General features: G+C 35.5%; 1 protein-coding gene across 4 annotated transcripts in view; it reads right to left on the bottom strand.

Annotated features, from left to right (window-relative positions):
• The window catches only part of LOC306874178 (type II inositol 3,4-bisphosphate 4-phosphatase-like), a 141,881-nt gene that overhangs the window by 43,144 nt on the left and 74,499 nt on the right, over positions 1-24,238 (bottom strand). For all 4 annotated transcript variants that reach the window (XM_079424014.1, XM_079424015.1, XM_079424016.1 and 1 more), the window contains 4 exons: positions 23,210-23,279; positions 19,503-19,650; positions 9,499-9,629; positions 897-1,001 (listed from right to left, as the gene is read on the bottom strand). In XM_079424014.1, the coding sequence (XP_079280140.1) occupies positions 897-1,001; positions 9,499-9,629; positions 19,503-19,650; positions 23,210-23,279 (454 nt within the window). The remainder of the gene's footprint in view (positions 1-896; positions 1,002-9,498; positions 9,630-19,502; positions 19,651-23,209; positions 23,280-24,238) is intronic.

The raw sequence follows: 24,238 nt of genomic DNA on the forward strand, positions 1-24,238 counted from the left end.
TCCCAGTTGCTGTGAATCATGTTATTCTGACATGCATCTTGTCCATTCAGGAGTGAGTGTCCTGCTGCGCTGTCATATCTTCATTTAGTCATCTCAGTGCACGTCTGCACCAGACAACATCTCCCTGCTGACCCCTCACTGACTGCAGCGCACCTGCCACTGGGACGCATGTGTGAAATGGAGCATCAGAGGGCGGCTGGGCCAAACGCACTCGGCTAATAGGATGCTGTACTGATTGGTGAGACCACCATGATCTGCTTCCCACACCAAAATAAACAGCCAGACATATGCCACACAGAGAGTCTGTGTACTGTGCAGAATTACTTTAACTAGTACTTCAGTATACAGTATGTGTACTGTGCACAGTAGGCATTGCATACCTGCATTTAACAATTCATATAGCCTACATGGCATATACTACATACTCTGCATTCTTTTGATCTCTTCAGTTTAATTCACTGTATTTATAATATACTGCAAATGTACTTTGCATAGTAGCTGCATTTACCATTCTGTGCAGTATACAACACTGAATATCATATCACCACAATGCAATGCCCTCAACCTGATTTTACATCCCAGAAATAAATACAAACAACATTTTCTAAATATAAATGCATAGATTTTTTTTAAATACAAACAACTTACATACAAATATATTAATATAAAATACATTTATTTATAATTTTATTTCTAAGATAATTAAATTAATTAGATTATTCTGAAACTAATTTCCATGATGTTACTGTTTAAAATATTTATTATGTAATAAGTCATGTTGTATTATTTATGATTGATTTATATGCAAGTTGCACAGAATGTATTATATGCTATTATTCGATTCTAAATCCAGTTTGAGAATGTAAACAGAGGGAATAAGGAGGCATGAGACGCACCTGTTTTTCTTGGACACGTCACCCGCATTCTCTGTGTGTGCAGGTTGATGGGAACGAACTCCAGATATTTCTGGCCTTTGCTGCAGCTGGGCTTGAACGACGGGCCTGGGAAAGATCACCAAAAGCCAAACGTTTATATATAATCTGCTTTAGCCATCGTTCAAGAACAAAATAAACACACAAACAGACAGGAGCGCAAACAAACAGCGGGGGCTCTGCCATCTGCTTCTATTGAATTACAGCTGCATGCAAATACACCCCTTTACTGTTATTCTGACTCGTATGTGTTGGTCGCGATGCATCATAGCGGCGCGTTTGAATGCATTAGAGTACAAAGCCACGACTTGATCAAATGAATACCACGTCGGTCAGATTAAATGAATAAAAAGAAGGCAAAACAAAGAGCCTTCATGCAAGGCCTTTCATTTGAACGTGTGAAGGTAACGGCTTTCATACAGGCCTAATAAAGGATAAAAGAAATCGTGGATGACCTTGAGTGACTGGAGCTGTAGTAATGACCGCTCAGAGACGCTTAAAAACACCGTAATCTGATTACAAATATCACTCTCCCAAATACCAGCTCATTTATTCTTAAATCCACTAAGCACATGGTTTTGCTCAAATTAAGCACCACCTGCTTCGTACAAAAACAACCCAATTAAAATCAAATATCGCCATCAAATATCGCCCGGCGACACACGGCAGGCTTTTGATCGCTTCAGTGTAATATATGCAAATATAGCCAACAAAGACTCTTTGAAACATTAGCAGCGCTCCTAAGAACTTCCAAAATGAACAAATTATCTGACCAGTTGTGTTGTGAGCAGACAAAGAAATTAGAGGGGGAAAAAACTAACAATAAATAAATAAATGATACGCCAAATAACATTCATTGGGTTCATAAAATAAAAGAAAGCTTGAAAAATAAATATTTAATTTTGCATGTGTTTTTTAAAAAAGATAACTAAGTATAATTCCTTCAAAATTCATATTATTATTATTATTATTATTAATGGTCATTCCCAAGCATGAACAATAAATAAATAAAAGTAAAACGTTGTATTATTATTCTCAATGGTCATTCTCAGTCACTAACAATAAAACATTTAATAAAAAATAAAAAGTATAACTTTATATTATTACATTACTATTCTCAATGGTCATTCTCAGTCACTAACAATAAATAAATAAATGTAAAACTTCATATTATGTAATTATTCTCAATGGTCACGTATTGTCGTAAAGTAATTTTTTTATATTACAAAAAAAATACTAAAATGTCTACTGTAAGTACAACAAAACTTATGAATAAATACTTTATATACATTTTTAAAATGTAAACAATAAACAATTCTTTTAAACAAATATAATTTGAGGGGAAGCTGAAAATGAAAATAATGCCACTATGCAAAAATGCATGGTCTTAATAGGCTTCATTTTGATAAGTGTTTGTTTTCATTTGATCCAAAACATAATCAAGTATACTTCACCCCAAAAATGTATATTATTATTCTCAATGGTGGTTAGCTTTACTATAACACAGCATTTATAAACACTTTACAATTTAAAAAACAAAAATGAATGAATGAATGTACAAATAAATAAATAAATAAATTGGGGAATATTGGAAAAATACACACAATGGAAAAATAATTGGTCGTCTTAAAATAGGCTTCATTCGATAGGTTTCCATTGCATGATGAATGAAAGATTTTTTCCCCAATGAAATATGACATGGAATTCAACAAGTAGCAGCACCAAAAGCTTTAGAGAGTGAAGAGCTGTCATAATTACAGCAGATCAGACTCAAAGGCTGTACAGCCCACCGAACATCACAATACACCACTGCTGCTGCTTAAACAGCTCAATATCACTCAAATATAGATCAGACCTGCCAATGCCTCCACAAAACACCCTTTTATTTACTACCAAACATACTGAGGAAGGGGAAAGTGAAGAAATCCCCACTGAAACATGACCTTTGCCCAAACATTTTATCATTGCTGTATGTTTGACCCTTGTTAAGCTGAAAATGTACATGCTAAACATTTAACAAGGCATAAATTCACTACACCTCCACAGCATCATGTCAGGAGGGTAGAAACGGCACTCATGGGAACAGAAAAACATTGGTACTAAAGAAACACTGCATCAACCCAAATTACAGTGCTTTATATTGCTAGATTTGGTGTAAATTTTAATAAAAGTTTAATGCCGTCACTCTAATTAAGATCCAGATAAGCACTGCTCTGAAAAAACAAAACAAAACAAAACAAAACAAAACAGTGTAAATTTAAATACATGTTTCATGGAATCACCTTAATACCAATTTGGATAAATACTGCTCTGATTCCTAAAAAAAAAAAAGTGTAATACAATAAAAAAAATTAAATTAATAATAATAATTTGTCAGGTATATATCTTGTTAATTTTAATAACTGTTTAATGCAATCACCCTAATTAGGATGTAAGATTGTGAAAGTAAAATACGTTGCAAAATGCATATGTTGTAAAAACTTTGATGTTGATTTTCACTACTTTAAATTAAGAGTAGTTTGTAGCCTGGAAAACTTCATTTTCAAAGCAACCCACTCCATGTAAAACAAAACAGCTTTTATTAGGCCACTCATAAGTCTGGAGTCTTACTCTCATGTGTACGCACATCATTTAAAACCTATTTATCAAAGCACCCCTCATACTCTGTGTAAAACTTTGTAACAAGTACAGAATGCGGATAGAGCAGTCAGACAGATGTGCTCTCTCCTGGGACACGGGTTAATGGAGGCGGAGGAATTAGCCCCATCACACACACCATCTGCCCACGCAGGTGCTGCCCAGGGAACCCCCGCAAAACTGACCAGCAGCCCACCTTATTCTATACATCACACTAACAATATAACACAATACAGTTATTTTTGTTGTATATTTAGTCCAAAAATGATTCGTTTTTTTAAGTGCATGTGTTAATGCCTGTTTATGAATAATCTACGCACTCTCATGGCAGTTCATAACTATTTTACATTCATGTACTTATGTATGTTTTCATACAGTTAGCTTTAGGGTTGCGTTTATAATATGATTCACAAAAAACGAATTCACACAAAATTCATACTATGTGAATGCAGTTAGTGAAATACTTTACAAACAAAAAATACTTCATTTTATTTGATTATTGCCTCTGGAACCTGAGGAATGCAAACCAGAAGATCATTTTCATACCAAATTAATATTATTTAATTCATATTATATAATAATTGAAAACGGATCCAACTTTTAATTCTGATCGGTTAAGCTACATTAAGAGTTGATATATTCAAATTGTGTCCAATTTTTCAAAATTTCAAGTGAAATATGGAAAACATCTTGTGGCGTGACATCCTCATCATGCACTATAAATTCTGAATCACAAAAACATATCAAAATATACAATGTGAACAGAAATACGGTTTTAAAATCCTGACTAATTAGGGTCTGTGTTCATTATAAATATACATAATTGCATTTAAATTTGTGTTTAAAGATATAAAAAAAGTGTTCAGTTTGTTACCTATCATAAAATTCATTTTGTCACAACTATCCATGAAAATATGTGAAATGATGGGTAAAATATGTAATATTTAAGATGCAGTAAATAACACACTAATGTGATGACCCATAATGCCTTGGAATCAAATATAAAATTATGAATAAATATAAAATATGACGATGATTAAAAATGCCATGATGAATAAACGTACAAAGAAAGTTGCTCCTTGTGATTGAACTGCACTATTTAATGTATTTATTTTTTACCGTTTGTCAAAGGTCAAAGGCAAGCCAAGACGGAGGATGAAGTTTGTATGCACTGACTTGAAATACAGTAAAATAGAGGAATTAAAGACACAGTGCTTGTCAAGCTTACAAGCTCTACCTTTCACTAATTAAACTTTATATAACTTTGCTATATTATTTAACTATATCCATATTAATTTATTTAATTAATTTAATAAAAATATAATTAATAAACATAAGTAAACGCTTTATTGATTTGTGTGGATGCAGCATATGGGAGTCTGCTGAATAACAGCTGAATACCTAGAAACATGCTGCGGTGTGAGACTACAAACCTTCAAAATAATCCGTCACACTGCAGGACTTAAGAACCAGTCGAGGCGAAAAGTAGTGGAAATTAAATGCATCTACAAACTACCTTGAAAAAAAGGTTTATGTCCGTTTGTCAGCTACGCAAACACAAACGCACTTTGTCTCTTTTCCGTAAGAAAGCCAGTAGTCTCATTATTTCGGTCCCTCTCTGACTGTTTTTCCCTCATAAGATCTCCTTCTCGGCTTCAGAAGCGCATAATGATGAGAGTTCAATGCGATCACGTCTCTAGTCAGAGATGAGTGTACTTGAGCAGGAGCATCGGGCACATTTCCTGGCTTCCATTAAAAGCCCTTCTCAGAAATACTGAGGAAAAAGTCCCAGGCCCACCATAGAGCCTAGAAAGCACAACCGGCATGACGATACGCGCTCAACGCACAGCTAGCTATTGGCACAGAAGCCCCAGACTGCTTCAGCTTTGCTGTAGTCTCTTGTGCCAAGGGTTTTCAGGGTTTTCCTCCCGTCACACAGGCACCAGAGTCCCAGGACAATAGCAGCAGGAGTAGGTTGTGGTGTCTGCGGCAGGCTCATAAAGCGCACACAGTCTGTGGTTTAGCAGCAGTTCTGGGGAACAAATCAGCGTCTGAGGCTTAATAAACTGTTTTCATGCTTGCATGAGACAGCTAAAGCCAACAAAGAACAAACACTGCTGCTAAAAATGTCATTTCTGGGAATTTTCTCTGTGCAATGTCTTCCGAAGTGAAAAAAAGATTGAAATTTAGTTTGTAACTGAGAAAATTTCACCGTTCTTTAGCATTAATAACATCAAACCATAAGTGCCATTTTTGAATCTAAACGCAAAAATGAATAATTTTTAAGGCTTTTATTAGGAAGATTATCACTTAAAGCTGTTATATGACTTAAGAAGCGTTGGTTGCACTTCTGTTCAAAGGTTTGATGTCGGTAAGATTTTTTTAATGTTTTTGAAAGAAGCCTCTCAGGCTCATCAAGCCTACATTTATAGGATCAAAAATATGGTAAAATACAGTAATATTGTGAAATATTATTACAATGTAAAATAACAATTTTCTATTTTAATGCATTTTAAAATAGAATTGATTCCTGTGATCAAAGCTGAATTTTTAGTATCATTACTCCAGTCTTCGGTGTCCCATGATCCTTCAGAAATCATTCTAATATACTGATTTGCTGCTCAAGAAACATTTCTGATTGTTACAAAATAGTAACATTCGTAACATTGTAAATGTCTAGTTGTGATCAATTTAATGTATCCTTGCCAAATTATTTTTAACCCTCCTTTCAAAAAAAACTTTTGAAAAACTGTTGTATATATACAATTTCATATGATATTTTACGGTGGTTTTATGAACTTCTACTACTACAATTCCTTTATTTTTGCTGTAGACTGTAAACATTTGGGTTTGACATCAAAAGATGAATATGAGATGAGAGATTAACATTTCATCTTTTATTTACAGGTATTTTCATCTGGATCTGATACACAACTTAGAAGATAGCACCTTTTGTTTGAACCCACCCACCCATAAACATATATTTAAAAATTCAAAAATGTCTTTAAAAAAAAAGAAGAAAAAAAGCAGAATGTACATTTGCAGTAACAGGAGGGTGAGTAAATGCTGAAGAAAAGAAAAACTGCTTTAAAGAAAAGTCCAGGAATCTTCCTCACTTATTTTAATTATCCTCAACTTATTTCGTGACTCAGTGCAGTGTTTGCTTGGATTTGTCTTACTTTGCTGTCTGTAACGGGTGAGACTGTGGGTTTCTCCACCCCGGGCCGCACAATCCAGCTGGAGGACTGGCAAACAACGGGATTAGCTCCCAGTGCCTCTAATTCCACCGGCTGCAAACAATGCTAACACAAAATGATTAATTCATTAGTTAACACACTCTGAAGTACCCCAAGTCAGCCTTGTCTAATTAAAAATGAATTAAACGAAAGGGGAAAAAAACATCACAGAGCTTGTTTTTTTTTGTTTTGTTTTTTAGACCAGAGCCACGACTGCAATACCTGCCCTGAGGTGAAGAGGACGGTGGGAGAACGGATCTGCCCTTTTGAGAAACGCCGGCTGAAACCAAACAAACTCTCTCGAGCCACAAGTTGCCTACCTTGTGATAACATTAGATATCAATAATTAATACTTTGCAGTGGCACTGCTGTGAGTGGATTATGACAACATCCCAGAGGACAGGAGAACATACACAGACACGACGTCCAGCAATTGGCTTGTCCATTAATACCATTGACTCGTTTTTCTAGCATATTTTACAGGTTTCGTTTCTTAAGCTTTAATATTTTAGCTGCAGTGCTTGAATTAGGGTATGCAGAGGTTTTAGCATGATAACTTTACTGTACTGTCAGCATTGCAAAACACTCTCTAAATGCTTTAATACTCAGTGAGGTTTTGTGGCTTGGAGATTATTCATATGCTAGTGTACACAGATATATGCATTTTACAGCATTTTGTCCATTCAAATGCTCTCAATAATGTATTTCATGCTAATGCTGCCTGCAGCCAATTAGCATGTATCAAATCATGGTGCACGGCTGTGACATAGGCTAACTAAACGCTACAAAGAAGAGACCAGAAGAGACCAATGCCTTGTCCAAATACCCACACTTGCGGTCTTGGCCACTTGAGTCACTTGTTTTATGGTCTTATTTCAGTGACTTCAAAATTTTAGTTTTTCACTAACCACGCATAAACGTTGTTTTCTCAAAAACACAATCATGTACATAAATGCTACTAACATAACATTGTAGCCCAGTTTGTGCTGTTTACAGTGTTATTAGACTTTAGCCATTTATATTTTTATAAGCAACTGAAAAAAGCACAAATGTCAGGGCATGTCGAAAGTTCTCCAGGCCCCCAAAACACCCTCAGGGCCCAGAGGGTTAAGCTTGGGTTAAGGTGTAAGGGATGGGTCAACAGTGTAATTATAAATGTAATTACAGATATTAATTACAGATGTAACTAGATTTTTAAAAATATAAGTACAATGTAAAAACATGTACACAATAAGTGCATTGTATCAAATGATTAATTTAAATGTAAGTACACAGTAGTTAAGGCCACCTAATATAAAGTGGGACCATTTTTATTAGGTTGTCACAAAAAACCTCCCCGCAATGTTCTGTGAATATTAGTTTATGATTATAAAAAACTATACAATGTTTATACAGCAGTATAGAGCCTTTTAGGAGAATCAATCTACAAATAACTGACTATTTTGAATCTCCGCTGGGATATAAACAAATTTGACATCGGTAAAACAAAAATGACACACTTCCCCTTTAAGATTTGTTAAAGAACAGAACTCCTGAACAGAAAACTCATTTTACGCTGGAACTCGTTTTAAGTTGTTTTTCTGAACAAGTCAGATTACAAAAGAAACAAATAAATAAATAAATAAAATACACAGTCCCTGGTATCAAGGGAAAAAGGGAAGATGGGAGCGGGTGAGAGGGAGCAGGGCGTCTGCTACACGGCAAACAAGATTAGAGGCCGATGTAGCAGCTGGCCACTCATGGACTGTCGAGAGGCAGAACAACCTGAGATCTCGCCGACTCTCCTCTCCTCCTTCAGGGACGGACACGTCAACACCGCTCAGCTGGCAAAACACAAGCCTGCACAATTTAATCTCTGAATATAAGCCTCGGTAATGGGTCGATCAATCAGGCAGATCAGTTTTTTCGTCCTGTCACGGCTGATTAGAAGGCCAACATCATCAATGACTATTTTTGCTTCGTGTGAGGCACGACACGGCTGACAAATACTGGTATTTTGTGCTCCGTTTTATTTTTTCTCCAACAATATGGATCATACTAGAGCCGGGGCGAGATGATGGCATATACCGCATGACAGTAGCAATGTGTCAACTGGTAGAGACATATAACGCTTCCGTGGCCATCGCTATTGCTAAATGCACTGCGGCACCGTCATATTTGTCATTTTGGCTTATGTGCTTCTGAACAGCAGCATAAAAATCAGACTCTTTTATCCATTTTTCAGTCGATTCGAGTTTAGTAGGCTCACAAAAATCAGGAAATGCATGCAGTCGCAACACTACAGTGCGTCTTGTTATTATTGAAAGCGACAAATATGTGTTTATTGTGAACAAGCTTTATACAGGCTAATGCAATAGAAGGCAGCTTTAAAAGCAAACGCTCTCTGTCTGCTTGTTCCTCTACAACGTGCAACCATGCGAATTTAACATCGCATTGAATGTGACTGCTAACTGTGAGCTGCGTATGAAAATTTGATGAACTAAGAAATTCTGCATGAATGCGGCTGGACACAAAAAAATTATGCTTTTACAACCTGCACTGCTGATCAATTGTGTGTTATGTCGCATGCAAATTGCAGAAACTGTTTGCACTGGATAAAGTCTCATGCATGCAAAATGAGAAAGGCTGCATATTATGTGCATGTGTATGTGTGTGTGTGTGTAAACATGCTTCATTGCATCTGAAGCCTTTACCAGTAAGTTTCTCCAGCTCCGCCAGCGTGTCCTGGTATTCTTTGATGATCTGGTCGTAGCGAGAGATTACATCCTTCCGTAGGTTGTCCCAGTGTGGTGAGAGCTCTCCCAGATCTTTCAGCTCCTGTATCCTGAAGGAAACAACATAACTCAATCATCATGTTGGCTTGACTTACATAATTCCCATATCAGGCTTTGGAACAGGCCCAAATTCACATAGTCTTTCAATGAGCGGGTGAAACTTTCATACAATAACTGATATAGAGTATTAAAGTTGCCACATCAATAGCAAAACCTAACAACTAGCCTGCAACACACTAAATAAGCCTAACAACATGTTAAAATAATGCAGAGAACATGCTAGCAACATAAAACATGTTAAACATGCTAACAACAGACTAAAACATATTAGAAACGTTAAAACATGCAGGAAAAATGTTCAAATGTTCTCAACATTTTAGAATTTTTTTTTATCACTACTCATGCTAAAACATGCTTAAAACATGTTCTACAAATTTTAGCAATGTGTAACCCTAACCCATAAGCAACGTATTATTAAAAAATGTTAAAACATACTAGGATCATGGTAACAACTTGCTAAAACATGCTAAAATGTGCTAACAACATGTAAAACATTAGTATTGTTAAAAAATGCTAGAAGCATGGTAAAACAAACTAAAAAACGTTAATGTTAAAACATGTTAACCACATGGTTAAGTGTGTCAGAAATGTGCTAAAATACTGTATGCAAATGCTAGTAATGTGTAAAAATTTTATCAACTTGGTAACAATTGTCAAAATATGCTAGAAGAAACATGCTAGCCACATGGTAAAACATGTTAGCAGTGTGTTAAAACATGTTAGAAACACATTAAAATATACCAGAAACATGCTAACAATGTTAAAATATGCTGGAAAAAGGCTAGTATCATGGTAACAACTTGCTACCCTAATGAAAATTAACCATGGTTTTACTACAAATAAAAAAAAATAAAAAAAAAATGGGTATAGTTAATCAGTAGGGCCTAACCACAAATTAACTATGGTTTTACTACACTAATACTACCATGGTATTTGTAGTAAAACTGTGGTTATACAAATGGTAATCAATAAGCCAAAAAAACTTGGTTACTATACTTTTACTACAATAAAATCATGGTTAACATGGTTTTCATAAGGCTATGCTGGAACAAAACAAAGCATGTTAGCAATGTGCTAAAACATGCTAAGGACATGTTAAAACGTTATGCTAGCAACTTATTAAAACATAACAGCAATGTGCTAAAACATGCTAGCATCACTTACTTTCTCTGAGTAAAAACTTCAAATGTCAAGCTTTTAAAGTGATTTTAAACATTCAGACAAGTGTATCTTTAAACTTTACTCATCTAGTTATTATTACTGTTCCTGTTTAACATCCAAAGTCTGAGAGCACTGGCGGATTTCTACTCTGCATTCATAATGCTCATTTGTGCTGTAATGAAAGCAGCACTGGAGCAGACTTGATCAAAACCTTACGATCATGTTCTCCTGCATGATTTGAGATGTAGAGCATCTTGAGCTTCAATGCAAGCAAGAACATCTGAATTACTGGCATATTTTACTGAGAACATTTTTTGCTGTTGAGACTATAAGATTTCTATGAAAACATGTGAAACTTGTGATCTGCGGGTTCACTGTCGAATCTGTTATAATTTTAACTGCTCCATCACTTCAATAACAACATATGTGCTGCCCAAAACATGCATTACGCTGAGATCGATACATCAAGCACACAAGCTTGCGAGTGTGCCCTTCAAACTACTAAGATCAGACTGAAATGCTCAGGGATATTGTTAAAAGTAAGCTTCAACTCAATTTTACTAACATTTCTGACATCAAAAAGTTGCGGAAGTGCAAAACGAGCCTTTTTTGCAGCCCATTTCAATAAATGTTTTGAGTTTTAAGTTCTGAATGTCATAGTATGTTTTCTCAAACCAAGAAATCAGTGAATACCTCATCACATGACCCCTTTAAATCTGTATTTGCAGGGATTAAAAGCCACAAAAGTCCAATTTTGCTTACATTGGGCCTTTGAAAACAGATCACAGACTGTTTCTGTCCCCTGGAGCAATTCAACAGGTGAAATTCACTCATTCAGTCTCATTCAACAGCATTTATGCATAGAGTTTTTCTTTCCGTGTCACGCTGGGAGGCTCTGTTGCTTGACTTACTGTGTGTTGTGCCTTCATGTTGTCATGCGAGGTCTGCAGCGATTTGCTGCATAACACTACGGTAGATTTTAATACGTTATCTCTCCATGCAGACTGACAGAGCCAAGTCTCATTAATAAAAGACTCAGGAATCTTTAATTGCGGAGGGCATTTCCAAAGGGAACAATGATTAATTTTCATGTAAATTCAAAGTCTCTGTGATACTTTAATAATAATTTCAGAAATGTGATTAGCATCTTCAAAAGGAGCCAAAGGTGACAACAGCTGCAGAAATGAGCAGAACAGAGCGATTATTGTTTCTATTGAAAGGTAAGAGCAGTGTTTTTTTTCTTAATTCAGCATCTCTACATTTTTTAGCCAGAATATGTTGTTTCTGTGCGACTAACATCACTAAACTGAAAATGATTAATGTTCATTTTTCAATACATGAACATCTACAGTATGTGCACAATTACATTTAGTAAGATTCATAAAAAGAAAACCGTTTTATGCAGGAAGGATGCATTAAATTAATAAAAACTGACAGTAAATAGATTTGTAATATTAAAAAATATTTCCATTTCAAATACAGTAAATGAAGTTGTTTTGAACTTTGTATTCATTAAAGAATCCTTAAAAAAAAAAAAAGCATCTCAGTTTGCACAAAAATATGAAGCAGCAAAACTGTTTTCAACAATGATGATAATCAGAAATGTTTCTTGAGCAGCAAATCAGCATATCAGACAGATTTCTGAAGGATCATGTGACACTGAAGACTGGAGTAATGATGCTGAAAATTCAGCTTTGATCACAGAAATGAATTATATTTAACAATATATCCAAACAGAAAACAGTTATTTTAAACTGTAAAAATATTTTACAATTTTACTGTTTTTACTGTACTTTTTTGAGCAAATAAATGCGACACGAAAAAAACTTCTGTTGCACAGAAGGAAAAAAATAATTTTCATTTTGACATGAACTTTTAAGATGTTAAAGAACTGATGTTTGAAGTGCATGTGGACTAAGAGATGTGTTCAAACATAAAATTTGAACAGGACAATTAAAGGTCCAAATTACTGCAGATTTCTGCTTCAGCCACCAGTCAGTCTCTTTCAAAAGACACAGAGGCCTTCCGATCGATCTATTCCGGTCTCGTTCTCATTGTCAAACAATGGTTATCTAAGGAAAATAGGCGGAAATACATTGTTATTGCTTCATGCCGAGCCAAAGCTGTTAAAAGTCTGAGAAGATCTTGTGCCGAAGTTGTCAAGCCACTTAAAAAAGCATCATATCTACCATCTTGTTTTGTTCAAAAGCTCCGACTTGAATTGTAATGTCTCTTTATCAGAATGTGCTTTGGGTAGAGCGGCGGCGATAATAAAAAAGAGATTTGTAGCGGAAAGAACACATGCGGAGAGGAAGCGGAGGAAACTTCTGTTTCGTATTTTAGTGGGGTTTGGATGGAAGAAAGGCACAGTGATAAAGAGCAGAGCTGAAACAATAGATCGAGGAGTGCTACTGGAGTTAAAAACACAATCGTTTGGCAGACGAGAGCGCTGGAATCATGTCTAGATGTCGCTACGGTGGGCCGTCGAGGAAGCGGCCACTCTGAAGCCTTCATTTCATGGTGCGTTACGGACGCCGCTCGCTTTAAATCACCGGAGGCTTTGTGTCTGCCGTCAACTCCAGAAATGTGACGGGAATAGTAATTAACAACAGCTAACAGTAATACACTGATGAAGAAACTACAAAATGCACTGACCTCCAATTTAATCAATACAAACACATCGCAAAACTCAATTTGGAGAGTTACATGACAAAAATGTCCATAATGCTCACTCTTTCTGTCCAAAATACCACTTTCTACTGCCAAAACCTGTGTGTACAGGCTTTCAATGTCAAAGTATGAATATAAAGAAGAAGTGAATCTTGTTGCAGCCCTTCAGCTAATATTATCACATCAATACTGGTATATAAAGCATTGAAAATGAAAGTTATCTGCATTAATCTCAATGACAGTTTCTCATCCCCTCTGGACGTGCGCGACCTGCACGATGCATCTTTTAAATGTAAAAGTCATGTGACTAATCACTGCGTAGCTGCAGTAAAATGACATCATCACAACCCCGACTGGCTGATGGTATCACAGGAACACACATGATCCCCAACTGAGACAACAAAGACAGCAGACAGGGAGAAAATAAGGCAATTTTATGTAAAAAAAAAAAAAAAAAAAAAAACATATTGGGGACTTGCATCAAATAATTAAATTAAATATTTTGCTATTTTTTTTCTTCCAAGACAGCAGACGGCGGGAAAAATAAGCCAATTTATGAAGAATAAATAAATTTATAATAAAACAATTAATGCATGCATCATATAATAAAAATAAACATTTGCTATTTTATTTCTTTAAAGACAGCAGACAGGGAAATAAGTCAATGCCAAGCTTTCGGACACTGGCAAAACATCTATTATAATATATAATGAAAATTGCTATTTTTTTCAAACAGAGCAGACAAGGAAGAAATAAGTAAAATAATAAACAAAGACAAAACAAATCCTAATTAATTAGTATATACTGGGCACTTGTGTCATACATGGAAATGAAATTAAACGTTTGCTATTTTACTATTTTAAAAACAGGGAAAAATAAGTCAATGTCATGCTTTGTTTAAAAAAAGAAACAAAAATAACTAATTAAATAAATACATAAATATCTTCAAACATAGCAGACGGGGAAAATGTCATGCTTTTTAATTTCATGCTTTAAAAGTCTTACAATAAATAAATTATTAAATATCTGACACTAGCAAAGCATCTATTATAATATAATGAAATAATTATATTAATGCGGTTTATCTCATGCACTGAAAAGTCTTACCATAAATAAATACATTCTGGACACTGGCAAAACATCATTAAATTGCATGCTTTGTCTTACAAAAATATTTAAATCAAATAATTAAAAAGAAATGCATTTTATTACATCTATTATAATAAAATCTCCTATTTTATTTCTCAAAGGCATGCTAGTTTTGAATATCTGGACTTTTTGAATGGAGAAAGACCATTTTTGATCCTAAAATCCAGCAGGGGGCTAAATGGACCTAACTACTTTAAACTTAACCCTTTGGTTTCCAAAGGCTGACCTCTGTAGTGTCAACTTGATGGCATTTAAAACCCATTTAGCTTTCAATATCGAAATATGTCATTTCAGGTTAAACAGATACTTAAACAGGAAAACAAGCATAGGCCAGGACCTCAATATAAGCATCAAAAACTAACTGGGTTGCATTAATAGAAAATAAATGAGTCTAGCTATGTCAGCTGACGAGAAAAGTCAATTCAGAGGTGAAGAGCTTATTTGTTTTCAAAAACTGTGAAGACATGAAAATGATGAACTTAAATAAGTTGCACAGATGAAGCACAGAAAAGCAAGAATGTGCATTACGCAAGAAAATAGGTTGAATTTGGATGTCATGCTGACTTGTGAAGGACACATGCAGTGAACGACACTGAATTTCCGTTGACGTCAGTCCAATGAAAACGACAGAAAAACAAAAGGTCTATTCATAACCAACACTAGCATTTAGCAATTGCTGAAGATAATGTGAGTTTCTCCGGTGTTGTGGGCGGATGAGAGTCACAAGAGTAACAGTGCTGCTTAGCAAACACCGCTAATGATAAAACATCAGCCTCGCATTCCTTCCTTTTTTCCAAACACGTTGAGATATGATATCTATTTTCTTTTAATCGTATGCAATTGTGGTTCAACCAGAGCCAACAAAAGCAGCTGAAACGGCCTTAAAGGTGAACGCGGCGCCCGGGCCGATAATTAGATGTCTAGGGATAGAAATCGCTGCTTGAGTTACCCGTCTGTAGCGGGAGAGCAGGTGTTGAGGCCAAATAGCCTCGCTGAATAATGCACACATGATGATAATTGCTTAGCAGGGTCTGATCTATGGGAGCTCCAGTCTGGGAATGTGTGTCTCGCAGAGTTAATGATCTCAGATTCTTCAATGGCCAAACACACTCTCGGCCTGGACCGGCTTACAATGATTCGCTGCAGATGAAAACGTGCCTCTGCTAATACCTGTAGACTTTGGGAAGTTGCTGCTGATAATGGTGCATGCTGAGAAGTGTACATGCACAGTACATAAAAACAGAAACTCTGGGGAAAGAGCCGGAGCTGGAAACAAAGAGCAAATTAATCCGTGAGATTGTTCAGCTTGTTGCTCTGCGGTGAGAAACAAGATCACAAATGGTTTACTAAGTTTTCATCTAGCTTTTAGTGCAAGGATTGGGTAAAATCCTGAATTTAAGAACAGACTCCATTCAATTTACAAGTGTGATATTTGAACTAAATTGGCCTCAAAACCAACTACAATGACAGTATGTGGAATTTATTAAATTACAATTCAAAGAAATTAACACAGACAGTTTTGTTAAAAAAAAAAAAAAGTGACTAATTGTGCCTATTTATTCTCTCATATACCGAACATACTGTACATATTCTGATTAGACATATTTCACAAAAAATTCAATGCTTAAAAATATATAAAGCATAGCCAACATTTTTTCACATTTTGCCATAAAGCGCTATAAAACATGCACAATTTTAAAATATCAAAATATTACATTATATTACTGAACATATTAATATAATATATACTTTTAAATTTATTATATTTTGTGTCATATTTAATAATTCTTAGATTTTAATGTGTAAATTAAAATATAAACATTATATACTGTAGTTACATTAATAGAAAACTATAAAATGTAAATTTATAATTAATTTAAATTTATAAATTATTTATTATTTAGCAGATTAATACAATTAATAATACAAATATTAGAAAAATAGAAAATGAATATACACACACACTCACACATATTTGTGTTGATGATCATAGTGTATATGATTATTAAATGCAATATATGCTTACATGTAATTTAAATTTAAATAAAAAAATAATATTATCACACATTAAATATATTATAAAATTGCACATTTTAATATAATTATTAAATACAAAAACTGTAGATATGAATATATAAAAATATAAATATAAAAAAAATATATATATATATAAATGTATTAATTTTATATTAATATAAATAATAATAGAACACATTCCAAAATCTAGATGACTGCTACATAAAATAACAACATATATATTTTTAATCAAAATTGGTTTAATAAAGATATAAGGTATATTAGTGTTGATCGTCTTGTTTGCTAACTTTCGGTCTTGAATTCGATGAAGCGTCGGAGTGCATGAGCATCAACACACTGAGCTGTGGTGGTCATGTCACATCCATCCATCAGAAAGCCCAAAACATCAACCACAGGAACTGAGAAGTGCGCTTTCTTTAAAAACACATCTATGCGTTGTGTTGGAGTGCACTGTTGACTGCTGTGCTTTAGAAAGCTGAAGGTTTCCCGCGTCTCGCCCTTGTTCTCTTCACCTTGCACTTCCACGCGGCTCCATTCTCTTCTAACGCTTAGGTTACAGCTCTCCCACAATGAGATGGAGGGAAGAGAGAATGCAAAGGTAAAATTAAAGAAAAGCAGGAGAGAGGGAGGGTGGTTGAGTTTCCGAGAGAGAGGACAGGCACTCTCCTTTGAAGTGTTAAACATCCTTGAATAATTTAGTGCAGGCTAAGTATAGCTCTAAAACAGCCATTTCCATCTCTGAAATAAACCCTCGTATCTCGCTCAAACTGCCTTTTGTTTCGCATTCGTTCTAGCAAACAATTCCAGCTTCGCTCAACCTGCACTTGAACCTGTTCTCTAGGATCTTACCACATAATGCAGTCCCCATACTTCAGCCACAGGACATTCGTATGATATTCACTGCAGATTTCACTTCACAATATAATAGACTTTTTTGTGACTTTCATAAGATACTAGATTGGTTTCATCGCGACCACAAATGAATGGAACAGTTTAAATCCTGCCATCATTTACTGATTTTTCATTCATTTCTTTCATGAAGTAAAACAAATAGTTGTTCTCTCCCTGTGGAGCAGCTAAACCATCATTACACTGCAAATGTAACATAGCTCTTTGCATTGAGTTAGTGAATGTATATTGCATGAATCACAATAACAGGAAAAAAATATTTGTGCTGCTTATTCATTCTCACGCAGAGCCATTGAAAAACAAGATCGAGGTTTGATGCTCATTTCAGATCATATAAAATATCCCATCAAATGCTCCGTTCAAATGCCATTATTAAATACTCGTTGTTTAAATAAAAAGGTCAGTTTAGTATTTTTCTTTCTTCTGTGCTTTACAGGGTCTATCCTACACAAAACTTTTTTTTTTTTTTTGAGTGTGTTGATTGTTCAGGGTCGGTAAGATTTTTTGGTAACACTTTATTTTAAGGTGTCCATAATACAGTAATTACCAAGTTAAGTACTTAGTAGTAGCCGTTGTACTTACATGAAACTAAATGTACTTACCATGTGATGAAGTTTTGGAACAGCCTGTACTTACAGTTTGTAATTATGTAGCTGTAATAGGCAGCTATATGTAACAAACCGAGTCTGTTACACAGCAACTAAGCTACATAAGCTACTTAAAATAAAGTATCAAGATTGTACTTAAGTGTACTTCATGTGTATCTATACTATACACCTTATCCAGCTGCACCTTAGTTTGATTTAACCCACCAGTACACAGCTAAAATAAATATAATACATTTCTAATTACATTAAAATGACAGAATATTACACAAACATAAGCTACTTAAAATAAAGTATCAAGATTGCACTTAAGTGTACTAGTAGCTGTGTAACAGACATATGTGCAACAGTAGCTGCCTATTACATCTATATAATTACAAACTGTAAGTACAGGCTGTTTCATAACTTATTTACATGATAAGTACATTTAGTTTCATGTAAGTACAACGGCTACTACTAAGTACTTAACTTGGTAATTACTGTATTATGGACACCTTAAAATAAAGTGTTACCTTTTTTGTTTATGTATTCATTAAAATAATAAAATAAAATAAAATATAATACTTTTTTCAGAAAGTATGCATTAAATTAATTAAAAAAATCACAATAAATTGTTGCTACTTCAAATGTTGCTCTTTTGAACTTTCTATTTACCAAAGAATTCTGAAAAAATGTATCACAGTTTACACAAAAATATGAACTTTTTTCAATATAGTAATGTTTCTTGAGCAGAACATCAGCAAATCAGAATGATTTCTGAAGGATCGTGTGACACTGAAGACTGGAGTAATGTTTTTTTATTTTATTGATTTAAAGTTATTTTAATTAGTAATAATATTTTACAATATTACTGTTTTTGAACATATTTTGATCAACTAAATGCAGCCTTGGTGAGCAGAAGACTTCTTACAAAAATACTGCATTGTAATGTTATTTAGGAATATTTCAGTTATATATAACAAAAAGCATATGTGACTGCTACCAAAATTTGTTGCGAATGCTAAAAATGTCACTGTTAAAATGCATTAATGAATATTCCTGTAGTTCACTTGGTCGCAGAGTCATAGGTTTGATTCTCACTGTTCTCATATTCTCATAAGATACTTTGCTAAAAGGATCCGCCACATGAACAAAAAATAATCTAGTTTTCATTACATTGATTTCACAGTTTAACAACAGAGTAACACAACACTGTATTGACCTGCTGTCATCTTTTCAGTGAAGAATACTGCACTAAACACAGCAGAAGTTAGGCAAATTAACTCAATTTTTGTGCCGCTTTAACAATCTCGTCTGCTTCACTACTTCCTCACGGCTCTGAAAGGCTCTTACCTGCAGGTGTCCTCCTGAATGTAGAGGGCGATGAGCTGCTTCGGGACGCTGAAGGACAGCGTACACTCTGCCATCTGCTCCTGAACCAACATCCATTTACTCTCCACCGTCTGAAACCTGTACACCTTACACACCGCGTTCTTAAACACTGATGGAGAGAGAGAGAGAAAAAAGAGAGAGAGACATTAAGTAGACGTACTGTACAGTAAGTGATCTCTGTTCCTTCCACAAAGCTACTGTATGACTTTAGAAGACAAGTTATACGGATAATTTTATGGTGTTTTTTGTTGTCTGACATGCTCATACTATATCCTAACATTTAAAAAGTGCCTTCCAACTTTCCACAGCGCTATTTAAACTGCTTTAAGTGTCCTGTGAAGAGAAACGGTGGGAAAGTGGTTCTGGATAGCCGTGAATGACAGCGCAGAACACGTTTAATGCTCTTATCAGAAGTGAGGTGACAGTAGGAGAAGTTATTTCCTCTATGGCATGAAATCTTGCTTCTCGTCAACGCTTGGCAATACAGGCGAGTCAACGGAGCAGGACAATCTGTAGGTCTAGAGTTGCTTAAATAGTGGACCTTTTTTTGGTCTTTGTGGTGGCAGCATGAGATTCTTATTAAATACATAGGAAAAAATCTACTGCAACTCTTTAGGAGCTTAAACATGGGGCTTTGAAACATAATGTGGGTATATACCGTATACAACGGAGAAGTCTGACTAACATAAACACAAAGGCTGAAACCAGTAAGAAAAAATGAAAAATAAACTTAAAATGAAAAGTGGCTAGATCTGTTTTGTTGCCCCTGTATGTAACAATTAATTAGAAATTTGCATTATACTTTTGAAATGATAACTGAAACATCTTAATATCTATAAATATATTTTAAATAGATCTTCATTACAGTAAAATAAGCTTTTTTTAATGACCAAAAATAAATTTAGCAGTGCCACACATTCTGTATGCAACATAAAATTGTGACACCCATTGACAGTATTTGTAGTCAAATCTAGATCTATAAGCCTGAAAATAAACTTTTTTTTATTATTATTAAATTTAGTGGAAATCTTCAGATTTTACACATGACCATTTAAGCAAAAACAGGACACTCCAAAATACTAAAATACATCATGCCCATTTATAATGAAAATGTTGTATTAAAACAATTTTCACAAGTGGTCTCAGACATCTGAACCCCACTGCAAAAAAACCCCCAAAATATTAATTCATGACCACCAAACCATTGTGTTACGTGTCCTTAATGTGTCCAGAAAGTATAGACAGGTGGTTGGCTGAGGCAGATGGACGCGTGACCTCCAGAGGAGGAGAAGCGGACTCAAACTCCCCCATCCAGCGCCGAGTTCTTCACAGATGAGGATTAACCTCTGACTCCGCCCTCCTGTTCGCCCTCTAATCCGACAGCCAATCGGATCGCAGCATCTCTGCCTGCTCAAACTCTTAGGGAAATGACTGTGCATTGAGTTCGTGTTGAAGCACAGGGGTCGGGGTGATGAGGACAAATTTCATTAGTCACTCTTACCAAAGCAGCAGAGACTAACATATTTTGACAAGCAGCGGCATGACTAAAACAACAGCCACAATGACATTCAATACGGTTACAGATACATCAACAAATAAACACTGCAAAACATCAGATACGAAGATAACACCCTGGACTTCTAGAGATATTCGTCTGCCGTTCCCGACTTCCCCTCCATCCATCACATCACAGCAGCTCATAAATAAAGAAATGGCCTTCTACAGAGTTTGCTTCTCCGGGAACTTTTCTCATCCAGGGACTTCGGGTCTATTCACTCACTAATAATGTGCCAAAACTATCCGACACATCCCAACTCTCTTCTCCTCCTTGTGCAAAGCAAATTTACACCGACTAAATTGAAATGGCATAAAAACTACCGTATTCCCCCAATACTGTTTAATCTGCTACGTTACCTGAGGTAATTAAGGTAATGAGCTGCACTTCACACCGCTGCTGGCTGTTATTTATCCTCAGCAATCACACTGTTCACTGGGACGGCAATCAAACGCTGCCGGATACACTTCATAATCTCAACAATACGGATGGGAATCAAACCGAATTCAACAATCCTGCTTCTGACTATACTTAATGATTCCATCACTGATTATTTCATTGCTCAACCAATACACTAAACAAACATGCTACACTATTTCTGATTACATATTTAGTCTTAAGTACCATTAATTTCAACAGAACTTTCCTAGAATAGGAAACCGTGCCTGAAAAAATGGGCCTGCTTTAAATGTTGTTTGTCCACCACAGGAGGTCATATGTTTTATTTACTATTCTTTTCATAATATCGTAAAATCACACAAATCAAGTTGTTATTTTCTAGGAATAAACACAGAAGGAAATAATTTGTGATCTCTGATGAATAGAAAGGTCAAAGAACAGCATAAATAGAAATTGTTGTGACACAAAGTCTAATTTTTTCAAATCAATTTAATAAAGCGAATGCAGTTCAAATGATGTCACTTCTTCGGTGGCATAACCAACTGTAACCAGATTGCATTATAAAACGCTTCCTAGACAGTAATGAGCGAGCATGTTTGCTCAGGCGTCCTGCATCTCTAGAGTTTCAGTAAAGATCAACAAAAGTCTGTGAGCCTGTGAACAAAACTCAAAGAACTCAATATGACCTCATAAATTTCTCATTAGATTCTCCGCAGCCTGAATGATCTGAGTTAATATGCACTTTCATTTATAGCTCTATAGTTTGACTTTAGCTGCCTCATTTGTATTTCTTCTGAAAAATTGAAAAGAAACCTCTGAGACAAAGTTGATCCATACATGAAATATAACTCTATGAAGGAGTTTGAAGAAGCACCCCTGAGCAATCAAGTATGTAGGAAATTACTTTTGCATGGCTGCAGAGCAGGAGAACTAGAGTTGGCTGGTTAGCGTGACCCAGTTAACCGCTGATGGAAGATGGTTGCAAAAAGTATATTCACCATTGGCAGCAATGTAAAACATGCATTCTGATCAAATATATTTTAATAACATAAACTGTAAATTATATTTTACACTATCATTCAAAAGTTTGGACTATAAGATTTTTTATGTCTTTGAATAAAGTATCTTTTGCGGCTGCATTTATTTGATCAAAATCACAGTAAAAAATGTGAAATATTATTGCAATTTAAAAGCACTGTGATCTATTGTAATATATTTTAAAAAGTAATTTGATGAAAAGCTGAATTTTCAGCATAATTACTACGGTCTTCATTGTCACAAGATCCTTCGGAAATCATTCTAATATGCTGATTTGTTGCTCATAAACATTTATCAATATTGAAAACAGTTGTGCTGCTTATATTCCTGTAGATTTTTTATATTCATGAATGAAACAGAAATCTTTACTTTAGACTTTACTGTCGTTTCTGATCAGTCTAATGCATCCTCGCTGAATAGCTGAAGTCTTTCTGAGCTTTTGAACAGTAGAATAAGTGCATTACTAGTGCCTAATGTGACATGGACGTACATTTTTTGGATCATGTACATTTTTGTGATGTCATCAGCCAATCAGCATTGTCATTTTTTTCTGTGAGTATTAGGTCACATGACATTAATGCATCAGGTGATCGATTAAAAACAACCTGGCAACCTTTCTCCAAACTTTGCTGCATATGAGCAAAAAACACAAAATATAAAGGATTCTTTAACTCACCAGCATTCATTATTGGTCCGTTATCTTTGTCATTAACCCTTCCATGTGACGACTCGTACACCAGCGTGCACTGTGGGAAGAAAACAAGATCGTACATTTGAGAGTGGAGCTCATTTGTCCCGATTATTCATCAGCATAATGACTACTACTCTAAATACCACCAAGTTTAAAACACCATCCCGTGACTCTCTCTCTCTGTCTCATGAGCCGAGCGCTCAGTGACAAGCTGTCACCTGCACCGCTGCTCAGATAATAGAGGACTTCTCCAAGTATCCCCGAGCGCCAATGTAAGCAATCCAGGAGAGAAGAGACCCTCACGGCAGCTCAAGACAAACACGACCCTCCATCAACATCAGCCAGCACACGGCCTAATCACTTGAAATGCATCGCCCGCATCAGGGTTTAGTGTGATGACGGATGAGTCTTCACGTCTCATTAGGTCTCATGACCTTGGATGGGTCTGTAAGAGTTTCCAGTCAGTTCTTTGCACACAGCTCAAGGGGAAAAAAAACCCCAAAACAAGAGAGAAGTTGTGATCAGGCCATGTTTTATGAAGAGTCTTGTTCTGTGGCAGATGCTCCTCAAACATACATCAGGCCTGACCCACATTCTCTCATGATGAACAAAGAAAATCACTTCTGAAGCCCTCAGATCAAATAAAACCACAACAGCTCTGAGCCAATAAACAGACACACTTGTTACAGAAGAGCACAAAAACGACTTATCTATCTGTTCGCCCGTCCGTCTGTTTGTTTATCTATCTATCTGTATTCCATCCATCCATTTTTCTGTCTGTCTATCTATCTATCTATCTATCTATCTATCTATCTATCTATCTATCTATCTATCTGTATTCCATCCATCCATTTTTCTACCTGTCTGTCTGTCTGTCTGTCTGTCTGTCTGTCTGTCTGTCTGTCTATCTATCTATCTATCTGTATTCCATCCATCCATTTTTCTGTCTGTCTGTCTGTCTGTCTGTCTATCTATCTATCTATCTATCTGCCTGTCTGTCTGCCTGTCTGTCTG

Source organism: Barbus barbus (genome assembly GCF_936440315.1).
Source record: "Barbus barbus genome assembly, chromosome: 8".
Lineage (NCBI taxonomy): Eukaryota > Metazoa > Chordata > Actinopteri > Cypriniformes > Cyprinidae > Barbus > Barbus barbus.